The sequence below is a fragment of the Diorhabda sublineata genome, chromosome 5, assembly GCF_026230105.1.
Source record: "Diorhabda sublineata isolate icDioSubl1.1 chromosome 5, icDioSubl1.1, whole genome shotgun sequence".
Lineage (NCBI taxonomy): Eukaryota > Metazoa > Arthropoda > Insecta > Coleoptera > Chrysomelidae > Diorhabda > Diorhabda sublineata.
The window spans coordinates 33,645,517-33,666,084 of record NC_079478.1 but is presented as its reverse complement, the minus strand read 5'-3'; the positions used below and the strand labels follow the sequence as shown (position 1 = coordinate 33,666,084).

The window sequence follows — 20,568 nt, the reverse complement described above, 5'->3', positions numbered from 1 at the left end:
TATCTCTTCTTTGTTTCTTCCAGTGATAACGATAGTCATGTCATGGGCATAATCTATGAGATGGCTTCCGACTGGCAGCTTTAATCATCATAGGATATGTTCCAACGCACCAGTTCTAGAATTTATCCTTGTGCCGCTTATTTCTCAGACCATTCCCTGTTTCACAAAGGAGCTGTCATTTCCTAAGATAATTTTCTGCCGTAACAAGAAAGCGAGAGGAAGCAGTGTGGTTATTCCTTTGGGTGTTTCCTAACGTCGATGGTTGCAAGAAGAATGATCTTCATCTAATATTGATTCTTCCCTTCTCCTACCTGAAACGGTTCTGTTGATACTGAAAACTTATCTGCAATTGGTTTGCCCATACTTTCAGAGAGGTCGCTACTAGCTATCACTGTTATTAAAAGCCTTGCCAGATCTTTCTGTGACCTTAGATAACGTGACAATAAGTGCAATTGGGGGATAATGCGATGCTTGATTTTTATCTTCTCCTTTGTGCCATTTTCAAATGAAACGGTAAATAGAGTGGTGAGGCGATTTAATGTGCAAGACATAACGGCCCAAAAAACACCCTTTAGAGTATGTATTGGATCGTTTATGCTTTTTTTCTCATTCTCTTCGAACAGGTATCAAAAATTTGCTCATTATCATGATGACTGATGCGAAAGTTGACTCCGTCACTGAAAAGTCATCGAGTGAGGTAACGCGGATTCGGCTATTCTCTACACCTCGTAGTAGTCCAGTCTAACATCCAATACAGCCAATTTTTCAAGCGATTATTCAAATATTTGAGCCACCCTCGTAATTGGAGTGAATTGAAATAATGATATTACCAAAGTACTTCATAGAATCTATTCCTGTGGAAATTTTTTATTTAAAACAATTTTTCAACAAACTGGACTTGTCTCAATTATCTTCAATCATAAAAAATTTGAAAATACAGGGTGTTTGGAATAAAAACTGACTTTATTGCTTCTTTTATTTTTTGTAGCCGATTGTAGCTGGTTTTATATATTCTACAAATTATTCAAATGGATGATAATGAAAATTTAGTTCTACCAACGCCTCTTGATGGTGTCCTTAACGAAGAAGGTGGCGGCATGATTAATGGTGAAGCTTCCTGTTCCAATCCAATTCAATTGTCCGATACAAATTAATGGACGTTACCATTATGGTGTAATTAATCATAAATTTCCTGTTATTCCGTTGTCAAGTGTGTCGAAAATTTTAAATTTCGCGAACATTTTAGGATCACGTAAATGATTATTGATATCAATCGAAGCCAACAATTGCAATTGAAAATAATTAGTAGCGTCTTAGTCCAGTGAGTACAGCCCAATTAGAGCCAAAAGTTAACATCAAACTTTTGACCGCTGAGCGATATATTTTTGTTTAAATTTTTAAAATTTCGAATTTCAAATAACTCGGAATCTATGGCGAATTTCGAAAAAAGTGAGAGGATCAAAAATGTAGTTCAAAAAATTTTCTACAAAAAAGATTACCTGTAGTTTTTTCCTTATCTCAAAATTACTGTTATAAAAAGCTAATTTCGTGTTATTGGATTTTTTTAACAGTGCATTTTTTGCGGATAACTCAAAAAAGACTTGAAATTTGGAAGTAAATTTCTGTAAAAGAATACGGTGCAGGAAATTACCTTCAAATATGATTTTTCCTAACCTACAAAAAATTCTAAAATGTCAGAAATTGTCTTTTAAAATCTTGATTGTTGTAAGTACTCTAAACTTAAGTGAGGGACAGAGATAATCTTTAACAACGCTATTCTTGTGAAAACTTTGTTTGAACTTTTACCAAAAATAGAGACAATATTAAAAATCGAATATAAGAAATCAATTGCAATCTAGTCGATTTCGATCACTCTCGAGCATTTCTTCCAAGAGGAATTCCGTGCTCGTCACTGTCTTCTCCTGCAGGTCTCTCCGTCAAAAAATTCTTATTTGGGGAGGAAGTTAAATCTCGACAACACAGCTACAAAACTTATACTTCAGTTTTCTCATTATTTTGCAAAAAGGGCTGGTATTCAACAACTTATAAAAAAGTAACCAAATTTGTCAACTATGAAAAAATCTAACATTAGTAAAAGTAGTTTTTTTCCTATAACAGAGTGAGTTCAAAGGTATAATTGGTCTCATTTTGAAGGTAATCGTCTAATTGACGACCTCAAGCAAAGGTTCGCTGCTGGGCGTAGCAGAGTCACAGACACATGTGTTTTAAGTTCACCCAGACAATCAGCAAAAAACAATCCTGTTCGTGTTGTTTTGCAAGAAAATTTTACAAGTCTGAATTTTTTTGCAGATGTAGTTGAAAAGTAGAGACTCTAACGAATAAAATGCACTTTCTTTCGTCCTGAAATGTTGTGTTTTCGAGGAGGTATAGCAGTTTCTTCTTCAGCCAGATACGTAATTTCCCTCAGACTCTACCTGACGCATAAACTTTTAAGTAAGATGCGACTCCGAAGTTTGAGCGCATTTTACAAAGAAATGTCAGCTCTTAGGACAAAATCACAGAAAACCTTTTTTGTAGAGAATTTCTTAAACTACATATTTGATCCCTTCAGTTTTTTCGAAATTTGGTATAGATTTCGAGTTATTTGCAAAATTCGGTTCGTAAAATGTGTAAAATTTCATGACATTTCGATTAGTCAGAAAAAAGTGACAGTTATTTAAGTGAAGCTACTTTTGTTATTTTCGAAAGATTTAATTCAGAACAATATCGTGTGTTAATTTATCATTGCTTCGAAAAAAAAATACTGTACAAGAACAACAATGGCCTCAAAAGTTTTACACCGATGATATTGAACGTTCTGGTCGATCAATTGAAGTGGTTACTTCAGAAAACATCAGAAAAGTCCACAAATTGGTTATATCTAATCGTAAATTGAGATTTCTAAGGTCGTAAAGATATCAGAGCCATGGGTTCACAATTATGCATGAACATTTGACCATGAGAAGCTTTTTCAAAAGTGGGTGAAGCGTTTACTCATAGTCGATAATAGACAACAAGGTGTTGATGATTCAGAGTAGTTTTTGGCCATGTTTACACGTAATGAATCAGATTTTTTGCATCGAAACATCTCAATAGATGAAACATAGATCCATCACTTTACTCTGGAATCAAAATGATCATTATCTGAGTGGACTGCAGACGGTGAATCACGTCTGAATCACGTCTGAAGCGTCCAAAGGCCACAATAGTGAGCTGGGAAGCTTATGGCTTCAGTATTTTGGGATACGCATGGAATATTGTTCATCGACTATCCCCAAAAGGAAGAAACAATCAATAGCGAATACTACATAGAGTTTTTGGATCGTTTGAATGCAAAAATCAAAGAAAAACGGCCTTATACATCGAAGTCGATGGCAACGGCGATTGAATTGAAGGAACTACACTCCGAATTGCTTCCTCATCCACCGTATAATCCAGATATGGCCCCCAGTGACTACTGGCTATTCGCTGATCTCAAATAAAGCGCGCCGGTATGAAATTCAGCTCAAATGAAGAAGAAATTGCTGAAACTGAAGCCTATTTTGAGGCAAAAGTCAAATCCTTCTACAAGCACGGCATCGAGAAGCTAAAGAAGCGTTGAAATGATTGTATTACTCTTGAAAGAGATTACATTGATGAATTAAATCGATTTTGGTAAAACAAAAAATGTGTTTTACTCACTTAGTCACACGATTTATTGAGTAATGAGTTAGCAAAAATTCTGACAATAAAAAAGCGGCTTCCAACCAAATGCTGCATCTTGTAATAATCAGTTACCGTATATCTCAAAGTAACAACACTCGTACATACTCATGTTTTATATAAGAATAAGCTCTTCAGTGTTATAAATGCTCACGTGAATATACAAAACTTTTACAAACTTATGTACTTGGCGTTAAACTGTATGTTAACGACTTTGACATAAATAAATATTTACGTTGTTGCGAACACGATGAACACCTCGAGATAACATGTTTATTCATTTTTCTTTCCGTTAAAGCGAGTAATCCACTTAGTTTTAATTTCAACTATGTCGATTATGCTTGAACGCCCTATTGAACATAAGAGAATAATTACTTTCCATTTGAAACCAAGCAGATTACAGTAAATTACGTTCTTATGTAAGTATACTATTTTTCAAGTCAAGTGAATCATATCAAAGCGAAAATCCATGAAATCCATTGACGTAGAAATACAAATATGTTATGCATTCACGCAGAAAAAGTTTCTAGAATGAAGCGACGAAAATATAAGAACTTTAAATATAAAATTTTTGTGAAGATAAGCAAAAAGACCTGTATAATTTATTTAGAATATCTGATTTATTCTTTTGGAAATCATCAACACGTCGCACAGTCACTACAGTCCAGCATCTCTTAATAACCTTGTAGGCGAGCTCTATGTAAATTGTAAAATCTTTCCCAATTGATTCGTGATTTGCACCATCGATTCAAACAATTTCCTTGCCAAAAACATCCTACAAAACCCCTGGATCCCTACTAGACGGCGCGTTTCCTCAAAACCCAAAAGGAAACTTCCCTATCCCTCTTCGGCTGTTAGCGACGGTCTGTGAAGATTTCACGAGAAAATAATTTTCCTGTAACCTGGTGAACCGCTTCACCAGCCAAATGGCCGCTTACTTAAATAAAGAAAGCATCTATTACATTTTCCGGAAAGCTGTTTGTTTCGTTGAGTCATTTTTTTCCCCATTACTTCACTACACTCCTATAAACCATCAAAATCTCAGCCCTTTAGAGGAAGTTATTCTTATATCATGGACATTCTATGTATTTTCCATACCCCGAATAAAAATGTCCTTATTCATCATCAAAATAAACCTTTTCTCCCTCTTATATTGCCTTAAGGATCATACATATATAAATTATGTGATTTACTAGATTATAAAATCGATTGTATTATTATAGTGTCCTATATGCTTTGTGTCTAACCATTTTCTCCATTGTCTTTCAGTCATTCCAAAGTGTCTTAACCATCCCGCTTTCTGCGCTTTTATTATTATATGGGTTATATTTTGGTCCTTAAATGGTTCTAATAACTTTTGGTGCTTCTTCTGTATATTTCAACTTTTCCATTTTCACTTTAAATCCATCCGAAAATATTTCGTTACCATATTTTTACTTGATTCAGTAAAGCCACTTTGAAAATCGGTTCGTAAATAATTCCAAGTATAAATTGGTGGGTAATTCTCAGAAACAGATTGTATTGCAGCTTCAGAGAAAAAACTGGACCCGAGAAAAAGTATTTTCAGAATTTTAGGTCCATCACTAAAGGGCGTATTGGAAAATATGACATTGAAAAACGAAATTTTTGAAAATTTTCCCAAATAAGTGACAATCGAATGCTTCAGCAAATTCTTCGTATTTGTCATTCCACAAGGTTCAGCCTCTCTTCAAATAAGTGATGGGGTAGAGTGGGAAAAAATACCCGTAAGTCCGGTTCTGATCGGCCGATTTTTATAAACTTGATGTTGCTTCAAACAGCTTTGTCCAGCGATACAAAATATATAAATGCTGAGCAATATAGCTAGCAAGTGAATGCTAGAGGGTGTTGTTCGTGCTTCTCCGGGCCATTTTTCCCTGAGCTGAAGTCTGGCTATTGAATAACAAGACTGCGAGCCTAGAGGGAGCCCTAGACAGTTGTGGTGAAAAATGAGTAAAGAGTTGGGTATCTATATGTCTTGTATACGCACGTTCCAAAACAAGTTTCCGTCATTATTATAATATTTGTGCAGTAGCGTTTTGAAACGAACACAGGAGCAAAGTATCAATCTCAAATTTCTTGTAAAATTGAAAAAAACTCCAACTGAGTGCTATAAATTGTTGCAAGAGGCATATGGGGACAATTATCTATCTCGTGCGCGTGTTTTTGAGTGGTGTAAGCTGTCCCCTGTGACTGTTTCAGCTCCGGAAACAGTGACCAAAATCAACCAAATTGTGCGTGCAGTTCGTCGAATGAGCATCCGAATGATTGCCGAGACTGTAGACGCCGATAAAGAAACGGTTAGAAAAATTTAACACGAGGAATTACACGTCACAAAAGTCTATGCGAAGTTGGTGCCAAAAAATCTGTCTCCTTGCCAAAAACTCTTACGTCAAGGGGTCTGCTCAGATTTCCTTCAAAGGTTAGAAAAAGTTCTGCTTCGAAAGGAATTCGATTAGAGTCGATGGTAGCGGTAAACCAAAAAAATGCAAAGTTCCTAAATGAACTCACCAAAGAAGATTTCCAGCACTGCTTCGATCAATGGAAAAAACGTATGGAAAGGTGTGTGGCGAGGGGATGGGAGTATATTGAAGGGGGAACATTGAGATATGTCCGCTAGCCGTTCTTAGTTGCCCACCCGGTACTTATAAGATATATGAAATGAGTGGATGAAAATAATTAATTTTTGTTTTTATTCCACTGAAAAAAACGCGAGTTTCCTGATGACATATAAAATTCTACGAAAATTATTAGTAGTCCAATCCTGTTTGCTCGTTCAGTTATGAATACAAATAGGATAATTTTCCGGATCATATTTCCTATATATGTTACCCTAGCTCGGTATCCTCTCGATCTGGTTCTAATTTCTCAAAAATATCCCTTATTTCACAGTTTTATCCGACATTAAGTGAGCAGAACCTTTTATTTTTGGGTAGTTTCCCAGAAAGATGTGGATCATTACCACTGTTAAATTTTCCAATCCTTCCCTGACAGTAGCATGCTGCTCCTACTATGTTTGTCTATACATTCCCCAACCTTTTCTTCCAACGTCCCTGCGGCCCTTTTTTACTATTCATAATGTTGAAGAGTCGATATTCGATTCCATCTGAGAACATGACCGATGTTTGACAATTTTCGATATTTTTCTACTGTTAAAAGTTGCTTAGCCTAAGACTGCTTTATTTTCTTGCAAATACTTCTATGCGGTTGATTGTGGTGTCCAAACTATAGCTCCATACAACAACACGGACCAAATAAAACATTCAATCATCCTTTATCTCAAATTTTGTTTCTATTTATTCATATTCAGTCACATTTCTTGTCCCCAAACATCAAGGAACCTTTGAAATATTTTTTGAAATCTCCAGAAAGATTCAGAAAATTTGCCAGTCTCTAAGAAATCTTCTTTTTTTAATAGGACCCTTTGTCAATTCCGAATATTTAGCCTCTTCTTGAGCTTTTCTTGTAAAGCTGAGCTCCATCTCTAATGTAAACTTTCTGGTGTTGTCCTGTGGTTTCCATATGTTTTTTTTCTGCTTTTACGCCCATCATCCTCATCATATACTGAATTAGTTCTCTTCATCTATTTCTAAGGCTCACTCTTTATTTTATACATGTATATTTAATTATTCTCAGTGTTTACATTCCAGAAGTCCTTATTTTATAGATTCCATCAATTAAATGTATATTAAGACTATAGAATTTCTTTTATTAACAAAAAGTTTCCTAGAAATATGTAGATCGTTATCAAAAAATTAGTTAAATTTATGAAAAACTCTTAAAACATCAATAAACTTTGTTAAAATATTTTAAAAGAGAAAAAATCAGAAATTTTTTAGTTTCTGGAAAATCTACTTTATCTGTTTGATTCCAATTATCAGCCTCTTCTTGAGATGCTGAGCTTTAGCTCTCACACGTCTTTTTGGGGTTCTTCAAAGTGCTCTCAATATGTTTGGTTTCTGCATTTTGTCCACTCTCCTCGACTAATGAACACACTTGTTTACCACACCACTACACCAACACTCACTCACTCAACACTCACAAGTCTTCAGAGACTGAAAGTAATCTGTCTTCAGTCTCTGAAAGACGAGTCATCAACGGTTCCAAAAATTCTTACTTACACCTGATCTGTTAACTGGCATTCTTTTGATATGATCTCTCCAATCGGTTCAAATCCAACGAAGAAGGACCTATTCAACTTTGGTGTTGAACGGGTATCTTCTGCAGCAGGAAGAAAGTGCAATAAAACCTTGGAATTTATCTGGATCGATAAATAATCTGGAGAACCCACATACAAATAAACAGAGAGAATTTGGACGTAAAACTCAGTAAACTGCACTAGTTAATAGGTCGATGATCTTAATTAACAGTCAATAACAAACTGTTACTATACAAAGTCACATTGAAACCCATCTGTAATTATGGTATTGAACTATGGGGCACTGCATCGAAATCAAACATAGCAAGTCTATTGAGATTTTGGTCTAAAGATTATGTTTAATGCTCTATAGTATTCATCCATATTAGAGAATTAAAAAGATCCTTATCTCTAATATTAACAGAACTATCAAACACTTATAAACCAAAAATCGTATCTTCTTACTAATTAAAGCAGAAATAGCGCACTTGAAAAATGAAGATGCCACCACCGTATTTATGTTTGTATGATCACATTTTGGTATAAAAGGAAATGAAGAAGTAGATCAGATAGCCCGATCAGCAAAAAACAACCAGAATCCTTTTTTAATGATGTGATATGTCAAATAAATCCTTGGCTTCAACCAACATCGAGCTTACGACTGGTTCGTAGCAATTTAATTTATAAAAATATAATAACTATAGAGACTATATAAAAGCTTCTAAACTTCCTTCATAACCTCCAAGTATTTTTACGGATACCTGGAGCTTACAAACGCAATGTAGTGTCCAGATATGATCGGAACTATGATGATGATATAGGCCCTGACGGCAGTTACCGATGGATTAAGCAATAAATTTCGTGTATTAGTGGGTCCACACCGATACAGACTTCCATAAAATTCTATAGAATTTTGTCTGTGCAAACTAGTACAGTACAGTACAGACAAATAAAGTCGGAGTATGCATGTACCTAAGTCTAGCTAAGAAATTTAAATTTTTAGAAGAATGAAACTTTGGAAAAGTCTGAAGTAATGAAAAGTCTGTATGGACATTCTTTCCAAATGTTTGGGCAAAATTTTTTAATCCAACTTCATAGTCTGTACATATATCTGTACGTACAAAAGTCTGAATCGTGTGGACCCACCATAAGACATTGCCGCAAATCTGAAGGATAACCGTTTTTTTTTATAACAGCAAAAGAGAAAGCATTTGTCACTTATATTCAGAAGTCCTTTGATTGGGGCTTCCCATTACGAGAGTCAGATGTAAAGATCTTTGTGAAAAACTATTTAAATTCTAAAGCGATCGAAGAACTACGTTTCGTCAAAAGAACGTAGGGTGAAGAAGATGGAATAGAAGCCCAAGGATTTCTATGTTTCGTAAAAATTGACAGACAAATATTCAGGCCTATTGAGAATGATATTCCTGTGATTCCAAAATATCGAAGATATCGAGATGATAGCTTCCATCTATCTGAATTTAATTTTTGTTATATAATATATTGTTTTGTGTTCGAATTTTTTTATTAATTTTTTTGTTAGCTCAAGTTTTCTAAATAAAAGTGTTTGGGGAAACAAGTGTTTGATTCTAGTTATGATACCTATATTAAGACATTAGGTCACCCTAGAGGTCAAAGAATAGAATTTTTCAGAAATACCACAAAATATATCAAAATAACAGAAACATGATTTTATTATATATGTCAGTGCTTATTATAATAATTTTTTTGGAGCAATATATTTGAAAATGACGGCTGCACAGCGTTTTTTGCGACGAAATCCTTTTCTTTAAGCTTCACAGCTGGATTCACAGCTCCGGTAATTTTTTAAATCATATTTAGCTAATGAATTTTGTTGAATATCTATAATAACTGCTAGAGAAGTAGATCGTAAATCCTCAGATTAATCTTTTAACCGGTCAGTAAGTTTATACGCTGTCGATCTCCAGGCACATTCCGTAACTGTCCGGGCCAATTAATTGCCTCAAGTCTTAATCATGACGATTAAATGGTCTTCTTTGAGATATTTTTGGTTTCTTCATGCCGCAAAACGACATTTTTGTTCCTTTATTCTCACTGTACACCACTTTCTCGCTCATTGTCAAAAAACATCAATAATAACACTGGAAAAAGAAACGAGATATCACAGATGTATCGAGAAAAATGAGTGTTTGTTTACTAGCCTCTTTCTCTAATGCTTGACTGTTCCTCATTGACTAAAAGAGCCGTTCGATAAGTCTAACCTCGTCTAAGACTGTTCAGGGTATAAATATTTTCAACAGCCGTACCTCACAATAGGAATTCGCTATGGATCAGACGACCTTGTACTTAAAATCGAGAACCCAGTACTCAAAAGTTTGTCCTGGTCATAATCCCTTAAAACGCCTTTTTATAGGTCCTAGAGGACATTTCAAAATGAATAAAATAAAAATAGTGTTTTCTCGGGCCTAGGAATAGGTAATAATTTGTATATAAGTCCATATAAAAAAGTAAAACAGTTTGCAGCATGCCCGGAATTAAATATTATTATTAGAAAAGAAGTCGTTAACAAAGTATGATGCACTTTCCAGATTTGATTTCAATTGGCAAGTGATGATGCATTTTTTTGCGTTGTAAAATATTGAGCCGTTAACTAATTCTAAGCGTGGAGTTGGTAGGTAAAGGTCGTGCTTTCTGAAATTGGGTGTTTACGAATTAGGCCAACGGAATCAAAGATGAATAAGGTAGGAAGATTCAGAATTTTCAATCTTTTAAAGAAGTCCTTGCAGTGAGCCTTTTAGTCATGATCTCAGCGCAAAACAAGAGGAACTTAATATTTAGATAAGGCGGCAATATGTGAGTCCCGTTTCAAGGAATTGTCTACAACAAACCCTAAGAATTTTACAGATTCAACGACGTCAATGGTGTTGTTAAATAAGAAAGGCCGCAATGTATTAGAAGCGTTGAAAAAGAGAAAATTGAAATCACACCATGATTCAATGGTGATTAGGTCACTAGATATGATCCTATGAAGTGCCCTGAAACCAGGGCTGCTCCAAGAGAAACTAGTGTCGTCTGCAAATAAACATATTTTACAACTGATCTTTAGATAGGCGATGTCGTTTATAAACAAAAGAAACAGAATAGGGCCTAGTACTGAGCCTTGGGGCACTCCAAATTCTATTGGCTTGCAAGAAGACATCGTGGAATCGAACCTTACAAGCTGTTGGTAAGGTATGACTTGAACCATGCGAGAGGTGTTCCTCTGAAACCGTAGAACTGCAATTTGTTGATTAAAATATTATGATTAACACAATCGAAAGCCTTAGATAAATCACAAAAAGTTGTCGTGGAGTGATGGCTGTTTGGGCTAGAGTAGACATTATTTAGGAGGTAGGATATAGCATCATTTGTGCATTTGTTACTTAAAAAAAAATCAAATTGTCTTTGAGCAAGTTAATTTGTATTTTGCTACTAATCATTTGCTCATTATAAATTTTCCAGATTGCATATTAACATGGTTGTTAAAAAATTCGATAATCTAGATTTACCATACAATTATTTCAATACCAATAATTGATAGTACTTACAAAAAAATTCGTGATAGAACGATAAAACGATAAAAAATTCAATAAACTTATTTCATCACACCAACCACTTTTGTTTGATTTGATTTGAAAATTTTATCAGACAAAATTATGTTTAATGGAAATTGATTCAATTTTCACCTTGAAATATAAAGGATATGTACCGCCATGTTAACAAAGTATCTTAACAATCGAATCTCCCCCGATTATGTCTAACGTCGTCTAAAGCTTCGCAATTCGTTTTTAATGAAGTAATTAGTATGGAATTACAACCCATATAATGTGATTATCTACTGAAGGTATTCAGTTTACATACAAAACGCTTCTATCGTAATTTGTTAATTCATTACAACGACCCTACCGAGCTGATTTGATTGATAGAAGCAGGAGCTCCATTTTCCAACAGATTGTATGTAGCTAATTTATTACCAAAGCTATACCCACCCCATTATTCAGTGAAGAATTCAAAAGGGTAATCAATGAGTAGGGGATGTTAAATAAAACTATATTGGTTGATGATGTTTTTTTATTAAATTGTACTTTTTTTCATTCATTCCATTTCATAATTTATAAGATGTTAAATGGATAGATTATATTTTTTAGTCGATGAAATAATCAATTTTTTAGGCGACGCCATCTGAAAGTTTTTCGTTCTGTATTCATTTACAAACCGATAGTTGCGTTTTGAGTGTTCCATGTAGTGAAAGTGACAGTTGCGTTCTGCAAAACACTTTCGGGGCGCTCTGGAGTAACTACCTTAAATGTGACTCTAGCCACTTTAATGTTGACAGTTGACAGTTTCACTTGTTACTTGTTTTTTTTCGAACTTCTTCTTACGAAACCATTTCTATAAAAAATTTTGTTGGTTCTCCAACATTTTCTCTTTATTATCCTAACATGTATGGCTCAAAATATCATATACATTGCGACCGAAAGAATCCTTTTTGTTGCTGTGAAACTGGGAATACTACTGCTCACAACTGATCTATTGAATCTTTAAGAAATCTCAAGACGAAGGATGGCTCCAGCAGCATTATCTAAATCTAACTTCCCCAGGTGTAGTGCTCTGGAGCTCACACTTTTAACGAATGTGGATTTCGTTTTTTACTTAGCATAATCTGTTGAGTTTTGTATACTCAGGTGTCTACTGAGGTAGTAATTCCCCGACCAGCACCCTCTTAAATCGCTCTTCCCAAATTGTTACATTCAATAGATCTTTTTGGTTATAGATTCCCTTTGCTCACCTCAGCAAAGTAGATTATCCCAGTACCTTTTTTTCTCCTATCTAAGTCCTCTCAATTGTCCTGTAGCCCACAAAAGGGTTCAGGTCCTACAAAAGGTTTATCAGCTCTTTTTTTTAACAAGTCTGTCTGGTATTTTATTCTCTTCAACTCCGGTTTATCCCAGAAACCATCGGAGGGTGACTTGATTCTTATTGACTAGCTTGTTCAACTTGTCCAGGCACTTCCAAAACTGCTTGGGTCTAGAATTCAGAATTCTAATGGGTACTAGACTTTAAAAAAAGTATAATCTCATACATAATTTTGCTTCAAATTGAGCTGGACATATTTTCCGATTGCATATGTTTCTGCTAGAAAATACTTAAGCAATAGAAGTATTTGAGTATCTGGGTCCGTACTTTTCTATACCTGTCTGCTGTTTTGGACCCCTCCTTGTATCATTAGATGGAATTTCTAATATGCTGCTTTGATCCCATTTACTTCTTTCTCACAGCTTTACTTTTTCGGTTTACATCATGGGGCATGTCCCTGATTTGATCACTTTCTGAAGGAAGTCTCTACCTTTCTAAGTATTTCTAAGTTTTTCCACTACTCTTTTTAATAATATATGGAGGAGGTGGAAAAGCTGGAATTTCTTTCCGTGCCTTGGTTTTATATGTGCAAGTAAGTCTTTGAAACTTCTCATAGTGCTCAGATCATTTCTAGTAGCCCAGACCACTGTCCTATACGTGTTGAACATCTATAGCAAGATGTTTTCCTGCAAAATTTCTGCACACCAACAGGACTCTCGTGTTTTCTAGCTCTAATTCTAACTTTTTTGTAAACTTCAATTGGTCACTCTCCTACCTTCTCTTTGAGACATCTAAAAACATATTTAATTTCCAATAATTTTTTCTACTAAAATCATCTCTATATTATCATTCCATTAAAGTTTTTCTTTGTATGATTTTTTCAGATGCTGAAATCCTGTAGAAAATTAAGCATGACCGTTCGATCTCCAAATTTACCTACAGCAGGTTATGGAGGAGGTGCTCCGTGGCAGATGCGACAAACTTGTTCATGGATGGATAGACATGGACGACCCGTATCTCCTCCTATGGAATACACCAGATCAGGTCCAGTACCACCTCAGAGGTATGGATATGGTAGACCTTCAAGCAAGGACAGGAGTATAAGAAGGGTGAGTTTTTTCTACCATTCTACAATAGACTGTTTATTAAAAATCAGAAAATTGTTATTATTTATCAATAACTAATATTTGTTAAACTCAAACCTATTCACTATCATCTTCTATGGAAGCTAATTTTAACTTGATTTGCTAATGATCTTTCGAATTTTCCAACCAGGGTTTAGTCTCATTTCTCTATTATTTCATATTCTATAATATAATTTGAACTAACTCACATTTGTGCTTATCCATAACGAATTTTTTTAATTCCCGATCCTCATTCTTTTCCAATTTATCTGTATCCAGAACTAAGGCTCTTTCTATTTCTTCATTAGCTCTTTTCCTGTATACCTAATTTTTGTAGGTCTCAGAATAGTACGCATGATTTTTTATTTCAAACTTCTTTTTTGCCTTTTGTTTTGTAGAATCTTATTATGATTTTATATAATTCAAGTTTTGTTTTCAGTCTTATTTCTTTCCTATCAAACATTGTTCTGTTCACCTCTTGTATATTTCCTCTCACAGCCGAGTTGTTATTTTGATTTTATCAATGAATTTTGATATTCCGATAAAAATTGAGGCGTATATTATCAAATTGTCTTTTTTTAGCTATTTGAGAAAATGTTGTTATTGAACATTTTCATAGTTCTTTCAACTCTCAAATGCTGTTTTTTGCGATTTTTGTTCAAAATTTGGATCTTTTTTCGATTATCAAATTCATTCGTGGTGGAATTTCAAAGATTTTGGTCATTTGTAAATGAAATCTGAAAGTTTAAATGTGAAAACGAGTTATTTCAACTTTTAATTGTTATTTTTTTTGGTTTTTGTACAAAATTTGGAAACTATTCATAGTTACTATCCTTTTCTCAGTGTAGTTCTTTCATATTTATACTTGTTTCGTCCCAAACTGATTTTTAAATAAATTTTGATCTTTTTTCGATTGACAAACTCATTTTTTGTTTGAAATGTCATCGTTTGCCTCCAATTTGTAAAAACCTTGAAATAAAACTTTTTCGTTGTGTAATTTCGAAGATTTTGGTCATTTGTAAATGAAATCTGGAAGTTTAAATATGAAAACAAGTTCTTTCGACTTTAAATTGTTGTTTTTTGTGGTTTTTGTACAAAATTTGGCAACTATTGATAGTTACTACCTTTTTCTCAGTGTAGTTCTTTCATATATGTACTTGATTCGTCTCAAACTAATTTTTTAGCAGATTTTAATTTTTTTTCGATTATCAAACTCATTTTTTATATGAAATGTCATCCTTTACCTCCACTATGTAAAAATATTGAAATAAAACTTTTTAGGGGTGTAATTTCGAAGAATTTCTTCATTTGTAAGTGAAATCTGAAAGTTTAAATGTAAAAACGAGTTATTTCAACTTTTAATTGTTATTTTTTTTGGTTTTTGTAAAAAATTTGGAAACTATTCATAGTTACTGCACAGGGTAATTGTGTCATATTTGTACTCGATTCATTTCCAAACTGAATTTTAAGCAAATTTTAATCTTCTTTCGATTATCAAACTCATTTTTTATATGAAATGTTATCGTTCACCTCAAATATGTAAAAATATTGAAATAAAACTTTTTTTTGATGTAATCTCGAAGATTTTGTTGATTTTTAAGTGAAATCTCAAAGTTTCAATTTGAAAACAAGTTCTTTCAACTTTAAATTGTTGTTTTTTGTTCAAAATTTTGCAACCATTGATAGTTACTACCCTTTTCTCAGTGTAGTTGTTTCATATTTATACTTGATTCGTCTCAAACTGATTTTTTTAGCAAATTTCGTTTTTTTTTCTATTATTAAACTCATTTTTTGTCTGAAATGTCATCCTTTACCTCCAATATGTAAAAATATTGAAATAAAACTTTTTCTTAGTGTAATTTCCAAGATTTTGTTCATTTTTAAGTAAAATCTAAAAGTTTAAATATGAAAATGAGGTCATTCAACTCTCCAACGTCATTTTTTGAAGTTAATGCATTAATTTTTTAAACAAAAATCAGAAACTCTTCTTCGTTATTTCATTTTTTTCAGTATAATTACATTCTATTTGTAGTTGGGTCTTCGCTAAGCTGATTTTTGAACAAATTCTAGTGTCATAATATACTTCTTAGTAAAAATATTGATAGAAGTTTTTCTTGGTGTAATTTCGAAGGTTTTGCTCGTTTTAAAGTGAAATCTGAGTGTTCAGATGTGGAAATAAAGTCATTCACATCTGAAATTTCATTCTTTGTACTTTAGAATCAATTTTTGGACGAAAATCAGAAACTCTTTTTAGTTACTGCACTTTTTCTCAGTGTAATTATTGAATATTCGTACTTGATACATCTCTAAGCTGATTTGTGAACAAATTTTGATCTTTTTTTGATTATAAAATTCAATTTTGGTTTGAAATATCATTCCCCTCCAGCATGCAAAAATATTGAAATAAAACTTTTTCTTGGTATAATTTCAAAGGTTTTGCTCGTTTTGAAGTTAAATCTGAAAGTTAAAATGTGAAAATGAGGTCATTCAACTCTCCAGCTTTATTTTTTGTACTTAAAAATCAATTCTAGGAAATAAAAGAAACTCTTCTTCGTTACTGCATTTTTTTCAGTATAATTATTTTCTATTTGTAATTGTGTTTTCGCTAAACTGATTTTTAAACAAAATTTGATCTTTTTTTGATTATCAAACTCAAGTTTTGTCTAAAATGTCAGGATTTACTTCTAATACGTGAAAATATTGATATAAAACTTTTTCTTGGTTCAATTTCGAAGGCTTAGCTCGTTTTAAAGTGAAATCTGAATGTTCAGATATAAAAATAAAGTCATTTAACTTTCAAACTTCATTTTTTGTAGATTAGAATCAATTTTTGAAAGAAAATGAAAAACTTCTCTTAGTTACTGAACTTTTCTCAGTGTAATTACTTTCTATTTGAACAAGGATTTCTCAATTTTTACTTTGTATCTTCTTTCTCCTTTTTAATATTGCATATACAAGTCTTCTTCATTTGATTATTCATTTTTATTTAAAAATAGTTCCAAGCCTATTTTCTATTAGAGAAGATAAAAAAAAACTAGGCTATTTTTATATTGTTCTACATCCATTGATCGGACTATTGGTGAATTGCCAACTTTATAGCTCATCCCGATTTTCGCAATTTTCCAACAAATTTTCCAGCATACGAAGCAAACAATGTGGAACAACTCTCACTCCATGCTATATCTACAATCACTATCTGGTTTCCACTTCGATCCGAAGTTGTTTACCAAGTAAAGTACGTTCGTTTATATAGAAGAAAATATACCTTGAAATGTCACATTAAAATTATATGTAACTATACAGTGTGTCATAGCGAAATGGAGTAAATACATTTCGGTTATATACAGAGTGTCCCGATACAGTGCAGAGGCATATATGAGTCCAAAATGTGACAGTTGATGCCAATTTATCTCCAATTACATTGCGGGAATCAACTGAAGAAGAATAAACAGACTCCTTTAACGACCCCCAAAGAAAATAATCACATTTGGTGAGATTTGGTGAGCAGGGAAGGCAAAATTGAGAACAATTGGAGTCTCCTATGGTTCTTTCTATATCGTCTTTTAATGTAATTTGAATGCATCAACCGCTTCTTCAGATGAAGAACAAAGATTGTACGGAAGATGATCCAAAACGTGGTGGAGAATGCACATCTTCTTCTATTGGTTTCCCTGATTTTTTCAAACACTTCTACCAAACAAATTCTGATGTACCATTCAGAATTAACCGTTCTAGGTTGCTCTAATGGAACGGTGGCGACATCTCCAGTTATTTGGAAAAAACAAGCGACCATTTGCTTCGAAGTGCTTCGTGTGCGATCAAATTTTGTTGGATCTGATTCATACAGTTGTCGACACGATCTTTTTCTGAACGATTGTCATATTATGCAGTTCATGTAATATTGAATGTATGCGAGTGAAATTAATACCCAAATCTGCCACAATCTCACGGTATGTTACATGACGATATTGCTATATCAGTTTAAGAAGAACTGACACAACAGCCGATTATGGACAACCTGCACGAAATTCATCCTGTAGTGAAGTACGATCACGATTGAATTCGGAAAACCAGCGAAAGATGAATGTTTTAAGTATCAGTAAACAACTCAAATAGCACACGTTCTGAGTACGTTCACTATTAAAAATGTCAAACTTTATGGTAGCAATGTCAAATTTGACATATTCACATCCGTGTTGCCATATCTCAAAACTTGAATAGTAACTCTCATATCTGGCTGATTGTGCTTAGCATTGTGATTTCTCTATAATTGTTACAGTTACTTGTGTCCCCTTTCTTGTATATTACTTTTCTATCTATTACTATTATTTTCCTTTCTACAGCTTTTTCATGTCTCTCGTTATTTGATCTATTCCTAATTTAATTATTGGAAGAACTGACTTGCTTTTTCATAAAATACCTTTGATTTTTAACATTAAGTAGTTTATCGTTAACAGTGGGCTGTAACCCACAATAAACAAACTCGGGAGAATGAAAAATACAGGTTTTTCTTCATATATTCACTGTTCCTTGTCTCGCTTACTGAATTATTCGAGATTCCTCGTTTCGCTTGCTGAATTATTCGAGATTCCTCGTCTCGCTTGCTGAATTATTCGAGATTCCTCGTCTCGCTTGCTGAATTATTCTAGATTTCTTGTCTTGCTTGCTGAATTATTCTAGATTCCTCGTCTCGCTTGCTGAATTATTCGAGATTCCTCGTCTCGCTTGCTGAATTATTCGAGATTCCTCGTCTCGCTTGCTGAATTATTAGAGAATCATAGTCTCGTTTGCTGAACTATTCGAAAATCCTCATCTCGCTTGCTGAATTATTCGAGATTTCTTGTCTCGCTTGCTGAATTATTCGAGATTCCTCGTCTCGCTTGCTGAATTATTCGAGATTCCTCGTCTCGCTTGCTGAATTATTCGAGAATCATAGTCTCGTTTGCTGAACTATTCGAAAATCCTCATCTCGCTTGCTGAATTATTCGAGATTTCTTGTCTTGCTTGCTGAATTATTCTAGATTCCTCGTCTCGCTTGCTGAATTATTCTAGATTCCTCGTCTCACTTGCTGAATTATTCGAGATTCCTCGTCTCGCTTGCTGAATTATTCGAGATTCCTCGTCTCGCTTGCTGAATTATTCGAGATTCCTCGTCTCGCTTGCAGAATTATTCGACATTCCTCGTCTCGCTTGATGAATTATTCGAGATTCCTCTTTCGTAAAGGACTTAATTAAATTAAGTTCATGCTTCCTACTGGACTTACGGAATTTAAATATAAAAGAAACTGAGCACTTGGTGAGCTTCCATCAGACATTCACAACTTGCATTTCTAATTGATTGACCATACACTTTATTCGCCCGCAGTGACTTTTCTTGTGTTCACTTTCAAGAGAGATATTTTGTGAGGTGACGATAAGAAATTGAATGAAAATCCAATCTATTCAAAACACATTAATGTATGTTAGTATTTTCACTGTGCGTATTTAGAATTGGCATTCCGAGCAGTCCAATTACTTTAAATTTACATGAATATGACAAACAACAATTATAAAAAGCCATCGGTATGAAGAAGTAACATTATATGAACGCAAATCTTAGACGTAAATAAGGCAATTTATATGAAGGCGAGATTTATGATCATTGGGCGGAAGTAAATGCAAAGGCGGATCCGACAATTTCGTACCATTATCAACGAAACGTTCTAAACTTCAAGATGTAGTTGTGCGTCTTAATTTGAAGCGTGATTTAGTCTTTGCCATTATATGATTTCAGAGATCATGAAATATGCAAAACTCAATGAAAATAGTCATAGAATTACTATGAGTATTATGGACACGACGGGTGAAGTCAGTCTACGAGGGTTTTCCATTAAATGAGGTTTCCAACAAGCTGCGGATGCTAGGAAAACTGTTAGGCATAATTTGACGATTTTGGCGTGTAAATTAGCTCGTTTCTCCGAATTTCCACCCCAGCAAGCAGTCTAAAACATTCATTCTTGTTTTGATAACTATGATTGATGGAACTCACGTCAGGTGCGAATTACGCTCTGTGATTAGTTATTTTTTTGTTCCCCCGGTAGATAATCATTCCCAACTGTGTGAGGTGTATGGGGGAAATTGTATGAGTGCGCAACGCAATGCTGAAAGATTGAATGGTGACAGTTCGGGACCTCAACGAGATGACATCAGCAAGTCCAGTATTAACAACATTTTTAGAGGCCAAGGTTCAAAGGTTTGAGCAAGGTGAGTCGGATCACAACAAACAGTAATAAAGTGGAAGCCATCGAATTCTTCATGCCTACGAAACCGATGGCTGGGAATTTTTGGACTCTGTTGTCACTTGGTTTGAGACCTGGGTCCACTACCTGACATCGGAAACAAGAGAACAATGCCGTTAGTCGGAACATCCAAGATTGCCGAAGCTGAAGTTTAAGCAAATTTTGTCTAGTATGCGATTCAAAATGGAGTGCCTCTCTATCAGGATAACCCGCGTTCACACACCGCCTGTGTCACAACTGATCCCATCAATAGATTTTCACACCGCCTTACAGCCCATACTTGACGACCCCCAGAAGGGTTTGAAGGCTTTGAATTGAAGACTCAGGTATAAAGAAGATGGAACACCGCATGCAAAAATACCAAATAGGTTTAGGAGAACATGGCTGAATAATACCAAAGAGGTTCACCAAATATTTACGTTTAAACTAA

The 20,568-nt window shown here is 34.2% G+C and overlaps 1 protein-coding gene across 1 annotated transcript in view; it reads left to right on the top strand.

Annotated features, from left to right (window-relative positions):
• LOC130444721 (disks large homolog 5-like) overlaps positions 1-20,568 on the top strand; it is a 110,823-nt gene that overhangs the window by 39,986 nt on the left and 50,269 nt on the right. Inside the window, exon 5 of the mRNA XM_056779997.1 lies at positions 13,621-13,845. Coding sequence (XP_056635975.1) covers positions 13,621-13,845 — 225 coding nt within the window. The remainder of the gene's footprint in view (positions 1-13,620; positions 13,846-20,568) is intronic.